This window comes from Mustela putorius, unplaced genomic scaffold (genome assembly GCF_011764305.1).
Source record: "Mustela putorius furo isolate JIRA1106 unplaced genomic scaffold, ASM1176430v1.1 tig00000759_pilon_pilon_pilon, whole genome shotgun sequence".
In the NCBI taxonomy this organism is placed as follows: Eukaryota; Metazoa; Chordata; class Mammalia; order Carnivora; family Mustelidae; genus Mustela; species Mustela putorius.
Genome location: NW_025421467.1, coordinates 10906705 through 10930846, shown reverse-complemented (window position 1 = coordinate 10930846; position 24142 = coordinate 10906705). Strand labels below are relative to the sequence as shown.

General features: G+C 34.4%; 1 protein-coding gene across 1 annotated transcript in view; it reads right to left on the bottom strand.

Annotated features, from left to right (window-relative positions):
- The window catches only part of GRIK2 (glutamate ionotropic receptor kainate type subunit 2), a 647718-nt gene that overhangs the window by 181499 nt on the left and 442077 nt on the right, over nt 1-24142 (bottom strand). The window contains exon 11 of the mRNA XM_004767094.2: nt 23112-23318. Within this exon, the coding sequence (XP_004767151.1) occupies nt 23112-23318 (207 nt within the window). The remainder of the gene's footprint in view (nt 1-23111; nt 23319-24142) is intronic.

Here is a 24142-nt window from a genome sequence, read left to right as displayed (position 1 = left end):
GTGAGGAGAGAAGAGAATTAATATATGGAAATAAACAGATAATCAATTCTCAGATCCAGTAGAGTCAAAAACAAATGTAGTGAAGTCAAATGAATTTGTAAGCAAAAAGGAAAAGAACTGAATTTTGGAGTTTTTTATCTCAGAGTTAGTGTATGTTGGATCATGATAATGATTATGATGTAATTATAAGCATCTCTAAGTGTTATGTGGCTGAGAGACCCCTACAAATGAATAACTCAAGAAACTGAGAGCCCATGGTGATGGATAAGTCTTCTGTAAGGACAATGAATTTATCTAGGATCATGAAGTCAACCTTCTTAAAGAGCAAGACTATGATCTAGTGGCTAAAGTCAACATTGGAAGAGTAACTGTGATGTAGAAGTGAGTAGAGAACAACTTAAACAGAGAAAGAATATCCAGAGACATGAACCACAAAGAAGCATTTTTCCCCCCCAGGAGCTTAGAGAATTCATGAACTAAGAACAGCAGTGGGCAGTATAGTAGTAGGGCTATTCAACTACATTCCAGACTCTCCTTTTCTGAGCACATGGTTGGCTGCACCCTTCCTCTCCTTTGAAGTTGAGCACAGTCATATGATGTATTTTGGCTAATAGAATATAAGCAGACATGGTATGCTTTCCTTTCTGGGAAGAAACTTCTAAAAGTGAAAGTCCAGGTCACCATGTTCCCCTCTCTTTCTCCAGGGTGATAATCAGCAGTGCTCCAGTGGGGCATCTCCATCAGCTTGGTTTCTTGAGTGAGAAAACATGGAGCAGAGCCCTCAAGAAAAATATCTGTAGGTATAAATTACTAAAATATTTGAACCTAGTTCATGTTGCATAATCCATGCAGCTAAGAAGATATGATCCATGCTCCTGAAGTAAGTGGAAGTGAAAGAGATAGAGTAGCCATCGTGGATTGAGAGGGAGAGCAATTTTGGTAGTAGAGAGGCCAATGAGAATAAAAAATAATCAAAGGAGAGATTAGAAATGAAAGGAGATCATCAATGATGGAGGGAGGAGGGATCCAGAAGGTGTAATGAATGGTTTGTAAGAAAGGGAAAGAGTGGCAACTTGGATCAGAGCAAAGACAACAGGATTTAACACATTTTGGAATTAGATACAAGTAGAATTACATGGACTGAATAGTCTTAAAATTTTTACATTGCCCAATAATAATAAGGTGTAAGATACAATTTGTTTAGATGAACTAAAATCTCATTTTCATGTTTAAAATACACTACTGAAGATACAAATTGCAATTTCATGGCTTTCCACTAAATTCTCAAACACATGGCGATTTTGTGAGAGTGGGTTCTGGTGTCAACCTACTTTTTCTTCTCTGTGGTCTCCTATACAAGTAGGCTAAGAAGAAAAAAGAATGTCTTTTGGATGGTCCCATCCCTACATTCTAAAGTGCAGACTTTTCCTTATTTGTTTATTCTCTTGATAATTTCAGTGAGAAGTAGGTGAGTGGAAGAGGAAGTGAGATGTCTGAGTTTGGGCTTTCATTCATTTCAGATATATTGCTGCTATTTCTATTGGGAAAAAAATACTAATGAGAACTAATATTTATTGAATGTTTATAATATACCTCATATTTTTCTAGAACTTCATGTGTTTTATGTTATATAATCTTCAGCATGAAGTGCATGCTTTTGTCGGTGCTCTTTATAGTTATGAAAAATGAGACTCAGGAACTTATAAGGTGCCCAAGATCACACTTCTGATTAAGAATGGAGGAGGATTTACAAATTTGGCTGAACTCCAAAATTAGACTACTGGTTATAATTATAAAGCTTTATTAATATCAAAATATACCAGTGGCCTGATTATCTTTCAACATAGAATAAAAATATATTAAGGAATAATGAATTAAAAGTAAATTTCAGTGAGAATAGCAAATAAATCTGTGATCAAGTCTTCACTAAATTATCCAAGTTTATACTGACATTTAAGCAAGAAGCACTGTCCTTGACAACATGACAAATCTCAGCTCTTTCAAGCAATACCTGTTTTTTACTCAGTTTTATTCTTTTAAAACTTCTTTAGTATACACATACACATCTGTATATGGTTTATATGCATTCATAGATATATTAATACAGTATGTGCATACATATGTGTGTACATACACACACATACACACACACACACCATGAGTATATATAAACATGTATAAACATGTATTTGGGTGTGTACTTGTAATATTCTATCAATTGCTTTAAAAAATTGTGAAAGCCAAGTTTATTTACCTTTTAAGTGTACCATGATTTATATAGAGGCAATAAGAGAGTGTTAGCAGAACTATAGTATTATTTATATGCATATTACATATTCTATTTTAATTAAAAAATTCAACCTCACCTGTTATGACAAACCATAACATAAATAATTTATGTAAAGAGATGTATGGGAATGAATCCATCTATGAGGACATAGAAGTAACATCCTTTGCTTAAGGTTTTGGAATGACCTACAAATACTGACTGGCAGCAAGATTCATCATAATTCAAAAAATTCTTTACACAATGACAGACTGAATTGAAAACAGAAGGACACTGGTTGTTTTGTTACTATGGCTATTCCTGGCAGTTATCCAGGGATTACAACAGCACAACCTTACAAACAGCATAGAAATGGACTGTTTAACAAAGGGTCTCAGCAGGGTAATGAGCGGTGCACATTAATTCTCACTGTGCATTGATGAGCTCTCTTTGAACTTTGCCAAGGTTTAGACAATGGTGACAGGGCTCTGGCACTGGTAGAAGATTTAGGCCTTGAAGAGTGCTTCAGGGGTGAGGTTTTTTGTTTGTTTGTTTGTTTTTGTTTTTGTAGGAAATGGCATTTTAATCATTTAGACTAGTTATTGGTTTTAATTAGATCTAGAGTTTTAAAAAGGCTTGTGAAATATCAGAAAAAAAAATCTTTGCTGTGACTGTCCTCTAAAGATAAGGATCTAGAAGTGATCTTAGATTAACCTTTAAGAATTATACATTTAAATTTCAAGGCAGGATAAGCCTCTGCAAACTTTTTAATGGTATCATGAATAGGAAAATGTATAGGTTGGAGCATGGGAAATTTTTGATATTTCTCTTACTCTACAAAAATGAATTTTAAAAATCTTTCAGTCTAATATTATTATACATAATTAGCTGATTTGCCTACACATTTTCTTAAATTTTGACTTCTCAAAAACTGACTTCAGATTTCACATGTGTTTCAAATGATGTTTTTATTTGTAATGTTGATCCCAAGGTGAAAGATCATTACCTCATATTTTTAAACACGAATTTGCCTTTTTAAGCTAGACAAATTGAATATAATAAAATATTTGTGTGTGTGTGCATATATGTGTGCTTGTTCACACACATGCATATTCCTGCAATTGGTTCAGCACAGATGTTGACTGATACCTGTTCTGAACCACTGAATAATACTTTAGGAGAAAGTGATTAGAAAGCATTTACACTAATCTCAATGCAGTGCCTTCTTCTATGGCCTTGACTGGTTCTTATAAAAGAACAGCTTGCCTGAGCATATTTTTTCTGATATACAAGTTTGTTCATGTTAGGTCAGCCTCTCAAGGTCTACTCAGTGTCACCTTCCCACAGAGCTTTTCACATGCCTCCAATCTACCTATATCCTCCCCTTGCTTGAGATTCACTCTCTGTCCCTCATGTGCGTATCATAATACTTCCATCGATCTGTTAGGGTGATTCTATATTCATATCTAGTTTCTGTACTGTATTAAATACACGGAAGGAGGAGTCCAAGTCTAAGTGGTCTTTATGTCATTGTCAGGGACTTGCTCAGAACAGTGCACGAAGTAGTCCTTTCAATAAATGAATGAAATAAATGTATTTTGGGCTTCTTGTTTAATTATTTATACTATGATATTAACCATACTGCTCCTTTTTATTCCTATGTTTTCATTTAATAAATTAAATACTAAATTTTTAATTTTCATGTCCTCCCACTTAAGGGTTGGGGCCGGGTAAATGTCATTTCCCTGAAAATGAAATTGACAATACCAAAATCCAATATATAATGTGAAGAACTAAGTATTTGTAGAAACATCCCACCAGACACATTTCCAGAAAGATTAAATGACTAGAAAAACACTTTTAATTCATAACAACTCAAAAGAAGAAGATATAAATCCAGAGATTTTGAGCTGACATTTGCCCTGAGGGCATCTGAATTCCTGTAATCCTCACAGGCTTGAGTTTGACATGTGATGGGCCAAAAGCCTAAAAGAGGAGGTAAATCCTGGGTCTCAGGCAAAATGAATGATCAGATTCGAAACTTCATTATATAAATCCAAAACATCCTAGCACACCCATACTCACTGGTCAACAAGAATAAAGGACACCCCACAAAGATAGATGATGGGGATGCATTCCTGATTTTAGTCTTGGCTTTAATTAAATGTGAGTAAGAAGGAGGGAAAAATGCCTGCTCTGGGAATTCTTAACCACTTATCCACACAGATGTGGCGATCTCCCAAATAAAAGCCAAATACAAAATTTCTTTTAATAGGTTCTGTTTGGTTGTGTCACTAAAGACCTAACAGAAACTCATATAAAATTTCTCTGAATAAATTCATATCAACAAAAGTCTCAAGTGTTTCAACAAACGATGTTTCAAGGATTATGTGTACTTCAATGATAAAATATCAGAAAATACCCAGTAAAACAAATTACTCTGGGCAAAGTCAGGAGAAATAATAAATTGCAGGATCAGATATTCAAGTATTCAGATATTAAAGTTACCTATATATGAGATAAACATAAAATAAATATTATATATCCCACATAAAGGATGAGAGGATATATGAAACACAACGAACAAAAGCAACAACAACAAAAACTATTAGAAATTACAAGGGGGGGGGGTTGCAGACAAAAAAACCAGTACGTCTTTTTAAAATAAAGATTATAATAAAATCAGAAATTCAATGGATTAATTATATTACAGATTGGAAAATCTTTAGTATAAACTAGTGAAAAAGCAGGTATGTCAGAAGTAATTATTTGGAATCCAGTGTGGAGAGAAAGCAATGAGAGAAGAGAGTTGAAATGCCATGGAAGTTCTAAAATAAATCTAATCAGATTTCTAAAATGGGATAACATAAATGGTGAGTAATGGCTGAGAATCTTCCTGGAATTGATAGAGGCCATGAGTCCTCATGTGCTCAGTCAATGTAAATTAAGCAAGATAAATAAGTGGGAACTGAGATTCATCCAAATGAAGCTAAAAATACCAAAGACAGGGAGAAGATTTTAAAAGAAGCCAGAAGAAAAAGATGGGGAAATATGATGGAATAAGAATCATATAGGAAACCTCACAAGAACAACAATGAAACTCAGAAAAGAGTGGGCTGATAAGCTCAAAACTCTGAGGAAAAAAATAACTTAGATTAAAATTGCATAGCAGCAATACCACATGTCAAGAAGGAGGGCGAAATGAAGACAGTTCCAATTAAAAAAAAAAAAAAGAGTTGTTAAGAGAAGAATTTACTACCAACAGAAAGATATTACTCAAGTGTATTATTCTAGAAGAAAATGTGATCCCACAGAGAGAATATCTATATTGATACAGGGAAAAATTGGGAGTAAAGCAAATCATTATGTTAAAATATGTAATAGATGCCAGTGGGGAGTTGATCAGTTTAGTTTTCTAAGGTCCTTGTATTGTTTGGGAGAAAGACAAAGTATTGATTAATTGGTATCTTGCGAAGTATGCTTGTTAAAATAGCCACTTAGTTTAGTGAATAAAATAAATGAGTAAAATAAGTAAATAAGTAAAAGAAGAGAGAAAAAAATAGAAGGAAGTGAATTTAGATGAAAAAAATGAAACTGTTTTAAGACATTAATAACGTGTTACCACTTTCTTATTAATCTAATCAGACAAGCAGTTGTTTCTTTAAGAAATGACAGCCCACTTAATTGTATTGTAACATCCTTGAGATACGATATTTTATCCAAGCAGATGTGTGATGGTCTGCCTAGCCAAATGAGAGATAAAATAGTATGTCTAGATTTTTATCACCAAAAAAGGATGCTCTAATTCTCAAAGCCCTGCATTAGTAATTAGAAAGAGACATCACCAGAATACAGGACAAGAGATTTGATTACCAGGGCTCTGTCCTTTGTCTCTTTGTCCACTGGTTTGTAAGTTGGCTTCTAATTGCATCTCTGGAATAGGAGTAAGAACTCTGCAAAGCACTCACATGAAAACAAATAATTTATATTTAAAATCAGTTCTGGGACAACTGGGTGGCTCTGTCATTAAGCGGCTGCCTACGACTCAGGCATGATCTCAGGGTCCTGGGACTGAGCCCCTCAGCAGGTTCCATGCTCAGCAGGAAGCCTGCTTCTCCCCCTCTCACTCCCCCTGCTTGTGTTCCCTCTCTGGTGTGTGTCTCTCTTTTTACAATATATATATTTTTTAAATCAGTTATGTATGTATAGTTAGCTGAATAATTCCTGAATAACTATGTAATAAATACTGGGGACTTGGATAACTATGGTCCAGACCCAGAATCAAGAGATCTCTGCTATGGAATCCTTACCGTGTGTGGGTAGCCCTGCAGAGCCCTCAATGCCAGTTTTAAACATATTTAACCCAATCGTACCCTCAGTTCATAAGGCACAGCTCATTAATCAGTTTATTATCAACACATTTTTTAAAAGACTAACCTTCAGTTATTTACATGCTGGTTGAAAATAGACATAAAAGTTACCTAGTGTGTATAACGGTTTGTATAGGAAAACAGATAAAGTGTATATGGAGAAGTTTGGAATAAATTTCATATTCATGGGAGATGAAAAAAATTGTCACAGAAGCACCAAGACAAATGTGAAGTTTTCAAGTGGAATTTGAAAAAGTGCACTGCAGTTTCAAAGAGTGAAATACTTGTAATGCAGTCAAAAAAGGTTTCCATCAGAAAAGATTGAATTAAGGTGCTCAAAAGATAAACTTTTAGATGACCAGGATGACTTGTTTTCTTAGGTGCTAATAACTAAAATTGTGACTTTTTTATACTGATGACCCTTTGCTTACAGAATACACATTTCTCTTCTGTTCCTGCCCTAAAGACAAGCTATCTTTCAATAGTGTCAGATGTAACCAAGGCTCATTTGAATTTTACAAATATAATTGTGACAATTTTGACCTTTGTGTACTATTATTTGGGGGAACTTAAGGACAAAGTCACTTTATGTGTCTTACCCTGAGTGTTTTCCATAACTCATGTTCTCCTGTTGTCTCATTGTTTACTGTTTGATATATCTGACATTATCTGTGTAAGAAACCTTGGAAAATGACTTTCGTAGGGGGTCTACATTAGGAATAGTAAGTGTTTCAGAATGCCTTAATCTTTTATTCCATAGGTATGAATCATTTCTCTACTTTAAAATTCAAACTTCTAGTAAGTTCAACAATCTTACTTGAATTTACTTTTTCAAGAAGGAATCTGTAATGATATCATATCTATGGTTTAGAGTAATCACAGGTATAATGTAAGTTTTATTGTACTTCCTTTCTGTGGAGAGTAGGAGAGCATGGGTGGATAACTTATACTCATCTATTTATTTTACAGACATTTACTAATCATCTCCACCGTGTGCGGGACCCTATAGTGGGTATTGTGAGAGATGCCAAGAATTTGAAATCATTTCTGCCTCAGTCAAGACACTGACATTTGCACAGAGGAGACAAGTCATGTGTGTTTATAGCTAGAATATAATGGTTGGGGATATTCATTTGAGATATATCCCTATTTATAAGTAGCTTTTTAACTGGAGTAGGCCAAATTGGCATAGATAAAAAAAAAATAGTTAATTTATTTAACAAACCCTCATTAAGTGTCTATCCTGTGTTAGCCCGTGTTAAGTCTTACTAGAGATGCAGTTTCCTGGAGAGTTTATACTCTGATTCAGAAAAAAGTCTGAAGATGTATGCTTTGAAAAACAAAAAGTGACATTAGAGAGAATATTTTTTAATCTAAATGTTGGTAAAAATTAGTCTATGGTGAACAAAAGGAGCTTAGTGTATTATCAGGTATCAGAATTAATCTCTTCTGAAGAGAAGAAAATACAAGGGTATAAATGATAGTTTTGTATTGTCTAATACTAAGTTAAATACTGTCACATAAACAAGTAAATAAATTTGTACTCGAATAAATCCCACAGACAATACATTTGATCGTCCAATGGTCCAAGCTGGATAATGCTTAAAAACAAAACTTGATCAGAAATATCATCATAATTAAACATGTTAAAAAAGCAAAGACAAATGAAAAATCTCTGGTTCGGGGATTATATCTTTAGCAAAGACTAAATGTCTTAGAGGGCCAGGAAACCTTAAAATGTATTTAGAAATGATCAGGAAATTATATGGGTAAAGACACATGATTTTGGCATAAAACAAAAGTGCTTAATGTTAGTATAATGGTATACTGTCAAACAAATGCTTTTGTAATAGATTGTTCTTAGTTAATAAAAATAAATATTTTAGGAAAAAAAGATGTAGAAACTTTTTTGTTTTTACTTTGTGTTAATCTTGAACAATTTTCTGAATCAGATTAGAGTCTATCTTAAATTGAATTGTTTTTCAATATATTTAAATGAACCTGATCAAGTTATAGTTCGCTCCTTACTCACCTGTGATGTTATAGAAAATAATATCCTTCAGGTAAAACTTCAAGCTGAAATTAAATAAACTGCCACACTAAAAACAGTACATTGGAAAAAAAATCTGTCATTTTCTTAGAATTAAATCTTAATGACATTTTTGATTCTTTTCCTTCCAGCCAAGATTAGATATATAAACCTCAGGTTTCCCAAAATATTTTGGGAATATCTCTATTATTGTATGACTTTAAGTATATAAAAATTACTTAAGTGCCTGTTTCACCTAGGATTCAAGTTTATATTTTCAGTGCCTAAATTTGAGGTAGGCAAAAAAATGCTGAACTAATAGTACTGAATTATACTTCCATAAGGAGACATCATAAAGAATATCTTATTTTAGAAATTACATGTTCCATTATTCAAATTTATTTTTATTTAATTTTTTAAGGATTTACTTATTTATTTGACACAGAGAGAGAGAGAGAGAGAGAGGGAATGAACAAGTAGACAGAGAGCAGGCAGAGAGAGGGGGGAAAGCAGGCTCCCTGCCAAGCAGAGAGCCCAATGCCGGGCTCCATCCCAGACCCTGAGATCATAACCTGAACCAAAGGCAGAGGCTTAACCCAATGAGCCATCCAGGCATTCCTCAAATTTACTTTTATAAAAGAAACCTCACATTAATTTCATGTGATAGGAAAATTCAATCACAATTAACAAAGAAATGATATCTGTTCTATTAAGAAAATTCGTGCTATGGTTTGCCTTTTTAAAATTTTATTTTTTGTTTAGGAGTTGGTTTTGTTTCTGTTTTGATTTGTTTTATGTTCTAAAGCAAATGTCATTTTTGAAAAACCACATTTGTTTATATCTGTTTTCAATTCATTTATTTTGTTTTTCTGGTAATAATAGATGCAAATCAGTGTTTATTATTTAATAACACACAGATGTTCCATATACCACAGATAAACAAACTTTCCAGCCCACTGCTTCAATAGTGCCACTGCAAATTCACTCTCTGAATCAAATGCAAACTTTTTATTGTTGAACTCAAGTAATTCTAGATTTTAGATCTGCTTATGTGGGTAATTTTCTCCCAGAATACCCGTGCCCTTAATTTATATTTCTACTTTCATTTTCATGTAACAATTTGAGTTTTCAAATTCCCAACTCAAGCCTTCTCCATTCCACTCTGTTTCCTCTGTTCATTTACGAAACTTCTGAGAAGCTACTTTTGGGGGGGGGGTTTCAAAAAATTTTATTATTTTTTAAATATTTATTTATTTGAGATAGAGTATGTAGACACACGCAGATGCACTTGAGCTTGCTGTTTAAATCTGCTTTGAGGCACTTGAGCACCTGGGGGAGGAGTAAAGTAAGTGGGAGAGAGAGTCTTAAGTAAACTCCATGCTCTGTGTGAACCCCTGGGGGGCTCAATCTTACTACATGAGATCATTATTTGAAAGGAAACCAAGAGTCCTATGCCTAATCAACTTTGCCACGCAGGTGCCCCTAAAAGATTTTAAGTAATCTCTACAACCAACGTAGAGCTCAGATTTACAATCCTGAGGTCAAGAGTTGCACGCTCTATGGATTGAACCAGTCAGGCACTAGCCCCATCCTCCATCCTATTTCTTTTTTAATAAATGTTGCCTAAGGGTTAGGGGAAAACTTAAGGAAAAGTTTCAATGCCTAGTAGTGTGAGATTGATCGGTCGTATACTTTTTGTAGGAGGTAAAATTATGCATAGGATGTACAGGAGTAGATAAGAATATCTCTATATCTATAGAAGTCTCTGTAATATCAACTTTAGCATCGAACTTCCTCTTAGTCTTTAAATTATGTTTTTGTACTATATTTCTCTGATAATATTTATGTCCAAAACATTTACTTTACTGATATTTTAAAGTATCATACATTCAGGAATCATATTTGAAAATGGAGTAGTATCCATGAGCGATGTTTATTTAGCAATTTATTATGTAATTACAAAAATAAAACAATCCTTAGCTCTGTTTGTTTTGCTAACAATTACAATTAAAGAAGAAATTAGCAAAAGGTTGTGATTAGGGAATAAATTCTTTTAAAAATCTTGAGACTATTGGGGAGCTTGGCGGGCTTAGTCAGTTAAGCATCTGACTATTGATTTCAGCTCAGGTCATGATCTCAGGGTCCCAGAATCGTGCCAGGCTCTGTGCTAACTATCTGCTCTCTCTCACTCTCCCTCCAAAGATAAATGAATGAATGAATGAATGAATGAATGAATAAAATTAAAAATCTTGAGAGTACATGTTAGAAAAAAATGTTAAAAAACTAAGTATTTCTCTCTGCCAAATAAATAAATAAAATCTTAAAAAAAAAAACAAAAACTAAGTATTTCTCAACATAACCTCAATGTTACTATGCAATCACATAGAAAAAAAAATTCTTTTTACACTAGTATGAAAAGAATTATTTAACACTAATCATGTCTTATTTTCTTTTTAAAAAATATAATCAATATTTTTGAGAGATATTGCTAATACTATAGATAACAGTGTCTTTCTCAGAATAAGCCTTCAATAAATTGTTGTTGAGTATCATTTGTGGGATAATTTCCAAAGAATCATCATCTCTTATCTGGTACAAATCAGAATTATACTGGTCTGTGATATCCTACCTCTGTATTAACTCTCTCTTCTTTGCCTCTGAACTATCTGACGGTACATTTTAACTATGACAGCTTCCTGTTTAAATCTGTTTTGAAGAAAAAGTTCAGTCAGAAAGAAGGCATTAACCCTTCTTAATATGTCGTGCCTCTAATACCTGAGATAATAGTTACAAGATTTCTCATTAAAAGTAAAAATCATTTGCTTGCAAAGTACTTTGTCTTTTTTTTTTTAATGAAGAAAGGAAAATTATTAACAAATATGTTGTGACTTTGAGTATTTAGGGCGGTCTCTCTTTCATGAAGGGAGCAGAAGAAATTGAGACTTTTACTTAAGTTGAAGTCCAACCCATGCAGACTTAATGAACAAATTGCAGGTGGACAGAATTGCTAAATTTGAAAGACAAAAACCTTAGGCACTTAAGTATTAAACAAACAACATAATTTCATGAGCTCCAGTTAAGGAAGAATTTTTCCAACAATGCACAAAAACATCACAAGCCATAAGGAAAAATTAATAAATTTGAGAGACTCAAACTTTAAAACTTCGATACCCAAACACACACATGCATACCCATTTTAAACAAATCAAAAAACAAGATCCTAACTGGGATAAATATTTGCATTATTAATATTCAGAAAATATAACAAATTACTATGTAACATTCATAAAAGTCAAAGGAAATAAAAATGGGAAATTCAGAGGAGAAACTAGTCTATAAATGTAAGAGGAGGAGAAAGAGGCTAACAGGGAATTGCAAATTAAAGCAATGAGATTTCATTTGCATGCAGATTAACCAAATTAAGATAGTGAGAATCTGAAGTTAGTGATTTTGCAGACAAACAGAAACTTTATACTCTTGGTGGAAATGTAAATTAATAAAATAATTTGGAGAACAGTATTTTCAATATCTTATGAAATACATATAAACTCTAAACAATTTCTTTCTCAGTACGCCACATAGAGAAGCTCTACATAGGTGCTCTAGGAGACAAGACAGCAAGACTGGATCTTCATAAAAATATTGGTTTTTGTTAACATATGGAATTAACTTATGTTAACATATGTTAACAATGGAATTAACTTGAGTGTCTCTCAGTAGACTAGCTAAATAAAAGTGGCATATTCCTATTTTAGAGTACTACTGAGTGATTTAAGTAAAATGGGCAAGAAAAATACCAAACTTAAGATAGCTGTTATATGTGGAGACAGAAGAGCAAAATGTAATTCCACCTTTTGTGCTTGACTTAGGTTATTACTAGATTGAGAAACTAATTATGGTAAATAAGGGACTTCAAAATGGTCTGAAATATATTAAAAGAGAAACTTGAAACAAAGGAAACAGATATGCTAACAGTTGTCACTTTTGGGTCATGGGGAATTAAAAATAAATTTGCATGTTTATTTTTTAGTTCTTTCTCTTAAAATTAAAAAGAAATCATGATCATAATATCACTACTCTTCAATGTTTTTAACTGAAAATACTAGGATGCTTCCACTAGAGTGCAAAATTACAACAACATTACTATCAAAATTCAAAGCTACACTGCAAGTCAATTCCCATTTATTTGAAACTGTTTTTTGATTTAGGCTTTCCATTTTTGTGATAATACCTGGAGCAGTTTTAAGTTCCCTGAAAAACAAATATTTGATTTCCTCCCTAGAATATAATAAAAGAGCAATCAGGAGGCAAAGCAAAGTATAGAGAGGTCCTGTTAGGCTCATTTAGGAATCATAAAAGGCTTGATAATGTTAAATACCAATTGCAATGCTAGGGCAGCATGCTGGGAAGCACTCATGCAGTTGGAAATCCATAGCATCACTGGTCTTCTTCAAAATAATGTAAAATAAGGGTGAATTAGATCCCAACAGACTTTCCACTTCACTATTGTTGTGTTATAAACTGAAACTGAATCTCTCTTACTGTTTTTTATAAGAAATCTGCCAAATGGTCAAGCTTTTGTTTGTTTGTTTTTTAAAATTTCAACAGCACTTGAAGCTAGAAAAAGGAGCCTCATTAAAAAGAAAAAGCTTTTATTGACCAATACACTCTTACCAAACACAAATGGTTAATGATATCAAAATACAAGCCTCTTTAAGCACAGAGAAGTTGTAACCTTTGGAAAATAAGTTGGCCCCTCTGGAAGATCTAAGTTTAAAATGTTATTTAAAAGAAAACATACACTTTTAATAGACTAAAACTTCAACCTACACAATTCTTTTTTTTTTTTAAGATTTTTATTTATTTATTTGAGAGAGAGAGCATGCAGGAGGAAAAGGCAGAGGGAAAGAGACAGAGAAACTCAAGCAGACTCCCTACTGAGCGCAGAGACCCCCTTGAGGCTCAATCTCACTACCCTGATACCGACTTCAGTAGAAACCAAGAGTCCGTTGCTCAACCAACCGCACACCCAGGTGCCCCTAATCTATACATTTCTAATGAGGTAAAGGGACTGTGAATATGGTTTTAAGACCTTCTCATTTTTTTAGCTGTAATTATAGAAAATAGATAGCATCCAAATCCCCCCCAAATTGCTCAGGTAAGAAATAACTGGATTTGCAGACATAATATTCCATCACACAGTTTATCAGCATTATGACACTGGGTCAGAAAAGGCCCAGAAGATCACTGGTGTAAGAGTGTGCTGAAATTTGCCTCCAGCTGAGGCATATTCTGCTGGAATGATGAAAAAGCAAAGAATTTCAAATAACAAGGAGTGTCTCTGATCTCTGGTCCATTTTTAACCTGCACATACAGAGACTTTGCATACCAGTGTATTAACTTATGTATGGATGTTTACATGTATAAATTTTCCCAAAGTTTTCCACTGCCAAGGCAAACATCACCAGAGATTTGAAAATAATTTAACTGCCCTTGTCTCCTTTAAGTAGTCCCATAATAATATGTGCTGCTAGCTTATTGCAGCCTAGGTGTTTTCCCGCATGCTTATGAATAACTCTAGTTGGCTTTATGAATAACATACTAACAGCAGTAATCTCATGAGCCCATAAATGAGTTATTAGCCATAAAGAATACACTACCCAAAGCTACAAGTAAAATTTATGCCTAGCTTAATACAATGGTTGCATTAGCAAGTTGTGTTCTTACCTCTGCTCCAACAGAGTCAGCAGTTACTTAGACATACGCTGGGGGGGGGGGGGGGGGTGATAAACAGGCTACACATTAGGAACCCGAGGACACAATATCCCCATTTTGTGCCTTTCAACATCCTGGCCTAGAGGCTTCCAATCCCCTGGGTTGACAGATCAAGAGTCACAAGTGTAGAACATGTGTTCTGCTCTTCAGCCTCTGTCCCCTGGGTAACCTAGAGCTTCACAGTAATACTTTTACATTGGGGTTTCAACCCCTTCCCCTCAGGGAGGGAAGATGGTCAGGACAGTTTGGGCAAGAACTTTGTGGGGCAAAAACTACCCCTCCAGGCCAGGAGGTAGGAGGAGTCTCTTAGATGATTGGAAACAAACTCACTGGGAGACACCCCCCCCCCCCCCAGCTATGACCCCAGCAGACAGAAAAAGAAAAGATGCCCCTGCTGCCTCTGCCCCACCCCTGCTGCCACTGCCCCCACCCCCCTGCTCCCACACTTCCCACCTCCAGACCTGCCCACTCTCCCATCTTAAGCGTGTAGTGTCTTTAATAAACTGCTTTGTGCTTCCTACCTTCCTTATTGGCTGTATTTATTCAAGCATGGGTCCTCAGGTAAATGTTTTGTGGGGAATGCAAGAAACTGAGATCTCCATTCACAAAACACAGACTCTGCCACTTACAATAGCTCAATAGCTAACCTTGGTGTAAGACGGAAAAATTTTATACCATATTACATAGAATATTATATAAAAACTTAGAATGCTTTAATTTCAAAAAGGAAAGGACATCACAATGGCCCTTGAATAGAAACTTTCACGGGGCCTTCAAAGGCAACATAAAAATAAACGCATTTGGAAAATATGTAGCCTTTTCTCTAAGGAGAGTGGTGCTTGAGTTTAACATTTGTTGTGGAACACTGTCCAACATTTGTGTCATTCTTTCAATAAATATTCTTTAATGCTGAACACTTTCTACAATTGTATCATTTGTGTCTCCTGATTATTTTCAGTATAGGAAGCAAATGAATACTACTAAGTATATAACACAATACAGAGGACTATAGATGCAGGGAAATGATAAGGTAAAATAGTGCTCTTATTTAGATTTTAATTAGCCTGATGACTCACAAAAAATATCAACTTTTATAGCTGCCCAACAAACTTCAAATAGAATGGCCCATGGCACCAATCATCATTAAAACTCAATAGATAGCTTGATGGAAAGACCTAAAAAGGCAGGTTACCTATATAAAGGAAAACTACCTAGATTGCTCTTCTATTTCCTCTGTAGTAGGACATATGCTATCAACATTTTTTGAAATTTACAAAATCATTTGTTTCTGAGTAAGTTTTATTTTAAAAATGTATTTAAGTAGTGCTAGGTTGAAATTTTAGAAGATTTAGGCAAGAACAATATAGCTCTTTACCTTCAGTTTTAATAGAATTCAAATTCAAATTTGACACATTACCAAAGCATAAAATAAATCAAAGAGGTCCAAACATGTTTTGATTTTACTTCTAATGATTACTTTGATTTAAAAAATATACATATTAAATAGTAATTTTTTAAACTGGTTGTCTCTCCTTTGCTGGTATCCCAAGTATCATCCCTCCCCACCAATTTATCTTGCCTATTGCTAATCTCACACTGAATCTGACTTTCTATTAATTATTCCCTATATTTAATTCTAATATAAAATCACCAGACATAGATAATTTAGGTAGAATGAGATAGCTGAACATCAAAAGTTCTAACGAACAAACAGTTTTATTATTAAAACCTGAGGCCAATATTATGGACTCTGATACAAAATTAGTATCAATAGCAACCCTAATCCCTACATTTTTCACATTATAATAGTGTCTACATGTTTTACGTTTTAGTCCTCAGCAAGCATGCTCATTAACAATATAGTAGTAGAAAGAATAAGTATACATATTACTATGTATAATAAATTTCATACTTAATGCATCTGTATTGTTTATCAACTACATGTCAAGCACTGCATTAGGGAACTTATATATATATCATACTAATTATTAATATGACATTATCCTTATTTTATTTTTGAGAACACTAAGGTTCAAAGAGTTTAAGGCAATGTGCCCAAGGCATAAAACATAGCAGAAGAATTAGAATTTGAACTCACATCTGCCTTAACAGGGACTTACTAGTGTGCAGTGTTGTGCAGGCTTACCATGGAGATGATGGAAGGGGAAGGTGCCTTCAAGGGAAGGCTTGTGACTTTTTAAGGACCAACTGCCTCAGGGGGCTGTGTTTTCCTAATATCTTTCTTGTATCCTCATGTTACATCACCAAGGAATCATCTCTCATTGGATCAAAATAAATTTGAGAGATTATACCAAGCGCTGTACTTTGAGGTTCTCAAAAAAGAGACATGGAGGGGCTCCTGGATGGCTCAGTGGGTTAAAGCCTCTGCCTTCGGCTCCAGTCATGATTCCAGGGTCCTGGGATCGAGCCCCACATGGGGCTCTCTGCTCAGCAGGAACTGCTTCCCTTCCTCTCTCTCTGTCTGCCTGCCTCTGCCTACTTGTGATCTCTGTCTGTCAAATAAATTGATAAAATCTTTTTTTAAAAAGTTAACAGAAAAAGAGAGAGATAGAGAAGAAGGTGGTTAAGACAGGTTTTACTAAAATAACAAAGATTCGGAACTGTAAGGGCAAATACAAATTAAACACAGGAGGCTCAATTCTCCCTATTGAAAATCAAGGAATAAAGCCCCTCCCCTTTTCTTAGAACATTTACTTTAGAAAACTTGTAAGTCCTTTCTCTCTTTGAAATATATATAAATCTTCAAAAAGTTAATTAAGCCTCTTTCCAGCTTTATGACCTAGGAATGTCTTTCCCAAGGATCTGGGGGGTATCTTTTTGAAATGTAATCACCATAGAAGATAACACCCTATTTCCAAATTTTTGTGGGAGAGGAGGAGCCTAATTTTGGTGGGTGGGAGCCTAAGACCTACCTTTTTCATAAAGACTTGAAAGTTTATTTTTCTATTATATAAAACCAATTAGTAAACACAGACATTCATCCCAGTTTCCAAATGAATTTAGGAGGAACCATATGTAATAAAGGGTGTTTTTTTAAGCCTTCTTACTTGAGGACTAGGTATTGTTTATCTTGAGAACATATATGCAATGGGTTCTGTCTTCCTGGCTATTAAAAAGGGTGAGATTTCTTTGTTTTTCAATCTCTTAGTGAATTGCTTTTGGTGTGCATTCCATTCTTGTTTAATGCCTATTCATTAATAAAATTATTTTATTTTTCATCTACCTTTATGAAAAGGTTTTCTAGGTTGGAAGGAGGTTTTATTTTTAATTGTATTTCCCCATCACCACACTTGTGTAAATGCAGCCTCTTGATGGCTCTCTCCCTTCTACTTAACCTAGTAAAGCCTAAACAAAAACAAAAACAAAAACAAAACAAAATTGAAAATGATTTGGCACATAGTTCATATAAAAGAAATATTAGTTGCCTCTGCACCCAAACTTATATAAAAATAGGTAGTATAATTTAGATGGGCTCTAGCCCATAGTTTCAGGTATGGACACATGACCCAAGTCTGGCTACTCCAACTACCACTTCCCTAATTTTAGCCTTTTGGATTAGTTCAGAGAATGAGCACCTTATCCAAACTGACCCAACTGATACCCATCCCACCTTACCCTAAACCCCCACCATGGGTTTTGCGGAAACTTTGGCAAAAAAAGACCTTTATCGCTTTCAAAAGGAGGGCTTTAAGGACTAGGTCAGCCCAGAGTAGAGTTTCTTTAGTTCAGCATGACTGATGATTAGGGCCAAATAATTCTTTCTGTGTGTGAAGGGCTGTCTTGCACGTTGTTTAGAGGTTAGCGCCACTAGCTTCTACCTTTAGACGGTAAGTAGCAACCCCCACCCCCACCTCCTTAAGATAGTAAAAATGTCTTTGGGGGCAAAAACAAAACAAAACAAAAAACAAACGAACAACAACAACAAAAAACCTCCCCAAGGTTGATAACCATTGGCCTAGAGCCACCATAGTTCACCTTTGTCACCACATGGAAGATAGCACTTAAGAATAAAACATATGGAGAGGAGAGTAAAGCCAAGAGACAATAAGGTAGCAAAAGAGAGGTCAGTCATTAACGACAGACTTTAAGACCCTGAAGCCAACTATACTTGAATTGAGAACCACCACTGGAGGTTTTAGTGTCATGGGGCTTTTAAAAAACTATATTTGTATAAGCTATTTTAAGCCATGTTTCTGACATTTGCACTTAAAATAGTTCTGATTGATTGTATAACTATCATACAACTTACATTTAAACAAGTATGACAGATATTGAGCTGGTAATTAAAGTGTGACAGGTGTTATGCAAGAAGGTTAGTGTGAAAACTCATAGCAGGTGGGTTTTGTGGGGTGGGATGGGGAAACCTCACTGGGGAAGAGTTTCTGAAGTTAAACAGAAATAATTCAGGTGAAGTGATTGAGGTGGAGGTTGAGGACAGTGGTACACAGAGAACTAACCTGAAAGCAAAAGAGAATAAGAGTGGGAAAAGTCCACATGGCTTTGGCTGGATAGGGCAGAATAGAATAAAATATAGAGAGGTGTGCCAATTAGAGTGGACATTGATTTTCAAATTTCAGAGAACATCAGAATCACCACTGAGGCTTGTTAAAAGAAAGACTACCAGTCCCCACTCCAGAGTTTTAGATCTAGTAATTCTAGGAAAATTTGCATTTCTAGCAGGTCTGCAGTTCTGTGGAACATACTTCAAAGACCTCTGGTGTCAGGAAATTTTAAGGGATAGTGCAGGATCCCAAGGCTAACAGTAGCTGAACTGTAACTACCCCTAAGATCCGAAGAAATAAAGCTATGTAGGGTGTAAGTTGGAACTGAGAACAGGAGAGAGATTTGTGAAGAGCAGGATCATAATGAGAAAGTGAAGTGCCTTGTAAGGATGCAGCCAGCTCAAGGCAACAGCTCAGGGAGTGAGGAAGGAAATAAATATTCTGACTTCACTCTCTTTCCCTCCCTTGGATCTCTTTCTGGGAGCCCTATTGATTTACTCGAGGTAAGACAACCTTCCAATACAGAAAGCACGGTGGAGAAGATCTGAGACTAGTTCTGAATAGTAAAAAGAAAATTTCCATAACAAATAAACAATGACCAAATACGAAAGGTTTATGAATATATAGTCAGTCCTATATCCTTAGAATAATGGAAACTACTGGAGGATTTTATGCAAGAAAAGAGCAAAATAAGATTTTCCTTCTGAAACATGCCCTTTTCTTGCATAAAATCTTCCAGTAATACACACACACAGATACAACCCCTCACAGAGATAATGGATTAGACGGAAAAGGACCTCATATTGGGATATTACTCCAGATGACAGTGGAGATGGAGCTAAGTAGGAAGGTTTTGGAATTATTTAAGGAGCACACTCAATAGAACATGGTAGAGTGAGAAATGATTTTAAAATGACTACTAAAAAAATGACTACTAAATTTTGGCTTGGGAAGCCTATTGACTCATTGCTCCATGTACTGATATAGGAAACTCGTCAAAAAGGAAGACTCAAGAAAGAGAAATAACAAATTCAGTCTGGAATATGCTACCTTTGAGATGCTTATGAAAAATTTAAGCCAAAAATATAACAGAAGTGGGTTGATATATGGGTCTAAGGCTCAGGGCTGAAGATATAGAATGGTAAAATTTCAGCAGGAGAAATGTTATCAAGCTACAAGACAAGGTAAGCTTATCCAAAGAAAGCAAGAAGTCTAGGGTATTTATCTGGTTATCAGTAAGAGTTACTATTTTTTGTTGTTGTTGTTGAAATTAGCATATTCATAAATGTGCAAACCGGGCTGAGTTTGTACAAAGAAAAATATATCAACTATAATCATCATTCTATTTTAATATGACTTGTGCTAAATATTAAAAACCAAGGCTATGTCGACAATATGAGACATGAGGAAGGTACCAAAAAGGGAATACTAATAAGGGAAAAAAGGAAGGTGAAGTGACAGATTTAGCACCAAGAAGAATAAAATGACTCAATGACTTGAAGCCCTCATCAGTGGTCTCAACTCAATACCACAGGCAATTTTCTTGAGAAACAAGTATTAACTGATAATATCCCCCTTACTAGTCCCTTACTTGGTGTGTCATCTTTAAAGCCATAGTTGTAAATCATTATTTCCTAACCTCATTTTCTACTTTTAATTTCCTTGAAGAAACATGGATAATAAGTCAAAAAGAAACAAATTCTAGAAAACAAAAACTTCAATCCATGTTGAATCTCAAAAATCTTAATTAAAGGGCACTAATTGAGCACCTCTGACAAATATATACATAAAGACATCGATGATCTACAACTCCCGAGCTCTGTCTCAAATAAAAGCTTTATAATAAGCCACTTATTCCAAGGTCTGATAGTGGATATCCATTGTATTGAGCTGTGCAGCATCCATTCTTCTTTCTTCAGGTATAAAAATCCCAATTTTCCTTTAAAACTCCACAGTTCCTCAAATCTAAATCTACATTGTTTTAAAAGAGGTTGACCTCCAACTCTTACTTTCTTCAATGGATATATATGCTCCCAAGCTATCCAGTGACAACGGCACTTCCTGCTGAATGGGATAATTGGTCCAGGATTTAGTTTATGACCTACCTCAGGCCAATGAAAACAAATTTGGGGTCTCTTGATGAAACAACATCCAGGTGTTTTACTTCTACCTGGATGTTTGATCTAGAACTGCTGGTGGCAATTGTTCTTGACACTTGTTGGGAGGCACATGTCCAAGAGTAAAACAGATACAAGGAAGCAAGGACTAAACTGAGGCAAAATCCAGTCACACCACCTCTGGACTTGTCAAAGATGCAAACATACAAGTTAACATTTTTGCTAAACCAGCTGGAATTGGAGTTTTGATGGTTACTGCTATATTAATAGAAGTGAACATAAAGTTTAAAGTTTTATATTTGGTTCCAAATCATATATTGTCATCATCTTTAATGGATTTTACAAAGTTAAAATATAAATGGACCATTTAAGCAGAATTTTTAAAAAAATTTTTTAAAAAATAATTGATTGAGTCTGGAACTTTAGGACCTTATTGAGTAAATTTCAAGTCATTAAAAGAAGTATGTGGAAGATTTAAAGAAAAATATTTTTTAGGGGCGCCTGGGTGGCTCAGTGGATTAAGCGTCTGCCTCTGGCTCAGGTCATGGTCAGAGGGTCCTGGGACTGAGCCCCACATCAGGCTCTCTGCCCAGCAGGGAGCCTACTTGCCCCTCTCTCTTTTTCTGCCTCTCATGCCTACTTGTACTTTCTCTCTCTGTTAAATAAATTAGTAAAATCTTAAAAAAAAAAGAAACATATATTTTAAAAATGATTGTTTATTTGTATTGTTATTCTGCTTCTAACCAAAGCCTAATATCTCCTTCTTTTTTTTTTTTTTTTAAGATTTTATTTACTTGTCAGAGAGAGAAAGAGAGAGAGCGCAAGCACAGGCAGACAGAATGGCAGGCAGAGGCGGAGGGAGAAGCAGGCTCCCTGATGAGCAAGGATGCTGGGATCATGACCTGAGCCAAAGGCAGCTGCTTAACCAACTGAGCCACCCAGGCATCCCTAATATCTCCTTCTTGATAGAAAGATGAAATATAGTTAGATACATACATACATACAAACATATAGATAGATTCAGATCTCCCTTATTCCCTTACTCTTGATAATAAGTGTTGTAATTAATAGCAATGAAGTATTTTAAAATGCTGCAAAAGTTGCTTATATTTGCTACTTCCATTAATAAGAACTTTTTTTAGGGTATAATTCACACTGTATTTTAAAGGAATGTATATTTTGTTATTTTATAGAATATTTAGCAAGAATTACATGCCTTAATATTACGGAAAATGTCAAAATAAACTTAAATATTACAAAACACAAAACCAAATGCAAAGTTATTATTTTTTAAGATAAAAGAGCATATTTCAAAGGGATGAATTAATTGACACTACTGACTGAGAAATTATGAAATAATGCCTTCATTATAAATGAAAATCATCAATTATAAAATTATAAGTTATGAAATAATGCCAAAGAAGGAATGTCTGGCTTATTCAACTAACTAACTAAATAAATAAAATGTATCTTCCTGCTTCCATATGCTTAATACATTTACATTACTTTTATACAGTATCATATTCTATTCTTTTGGATTGCTTTCATTTCTACTCTAAAGTAAGAACTATCCTATCCTCTAAAGATAAGAAGTATCAAAAATAAAAAATAAAAAAATAAAGATAAGAAGTATCCTATCCTAGTTTAGGAAATTTTTATCACAAAATTTAGAGTTTGCATCACTCATTCTTATTGTTGATTATGAACTTAGCATTATAAAGGTGAAAAAGAAATAAATTGTTGGGAACCCACATTATAACTTGAAAATTAGGACTAAATTATTTTAAGGTATTAAATCACTACATACTAGTTAATTTATAACAGACACCTCTTTCTAATAGGACCAAACATCCCTCTTAGATTCTTTATATTTAATAGCAAAAATATATCTACTTTATTATTTAAGAAAATACATACTTGAAATATATTATTGCTCTTTGTCATTAACCCCTGACCCTCAAAAAATTTTTAAAAAGTAAATCTTATAGCAAACTACCAGAGGTAATGACAATAATGAGAAAAGACACTTACATGATCAATCAGTTCACGGACCATTCCATTCCACTGTCCATTGGCATCATCCTGAGCTCCATATTTCCCATCCTCCACAAGTCTAATTTCATACGTAAAGCCAAGGATTGTCGATAGCTCTCTGAGGAGGTCAATGCAGTAGCCCTCAAATCGATCATTCCCATAGAGAGGCTTGTCAGATTTCTTAAACAGAACATAGGGTTCCTCCTGGAAATAGTAAACATGAAGATAGGAGGTATTAATTAATCGTAAAACTATGAGAATTGTAGCTTTCCTTAGAAGACAGAATATTTCACATTAATTTAGAATAACAGTCAATTTTATTTTCTGTTAATTGTAATTAATATAAGGTGAAATCTTAAGAAGGCAAACTACTTTGGGAATATTTGTACTTCAAAAGAGAATATGTGACTATAATAATTTCACCATGACTATATAATAAAAATATGATATTATTTATCTTCTATCATACGTGAAAAATAACATATAATGTGATATATGCTATAAAATAAGCAAACATAAGATCCAATTTCACATGATTGCAATATCCCAACTTGATTCACATCATTCATTCAATATATGCTGTTCTATTTCAGGGGGCTGTATCAATGAAAGAATGATAAAAACTCACTAATTGCCTACTATGCTCTAAAATCTGGAGTAGGGACTCTTACATATTACCACATTTTGTCCTAACAAATATGAAAATTATGACTACTATATTTATAGGAAAAAAAAGTAACTTACTTTGGAATATGGAAAAATAAACAACATTTATCAAGGGTTTCTGCATTCATACAACATTTTAGGGAACACCTACTCTGAGCCAGCCCTCTTCTATATAAAAGAGAAATTTCTGAGTCATGAAGTTCATGATATAGATGAAGAAATCAATAATAAATGTCTAAAGAAATAGAACACATAACTTCTGATGCTGATAAATGACATAAAAGCATAAGATAGGGCAATAGGATACAGAACAACTTCAAGGTACTTGGCAAGATAAAAGAGGACAAGACAAAATTGAGTAA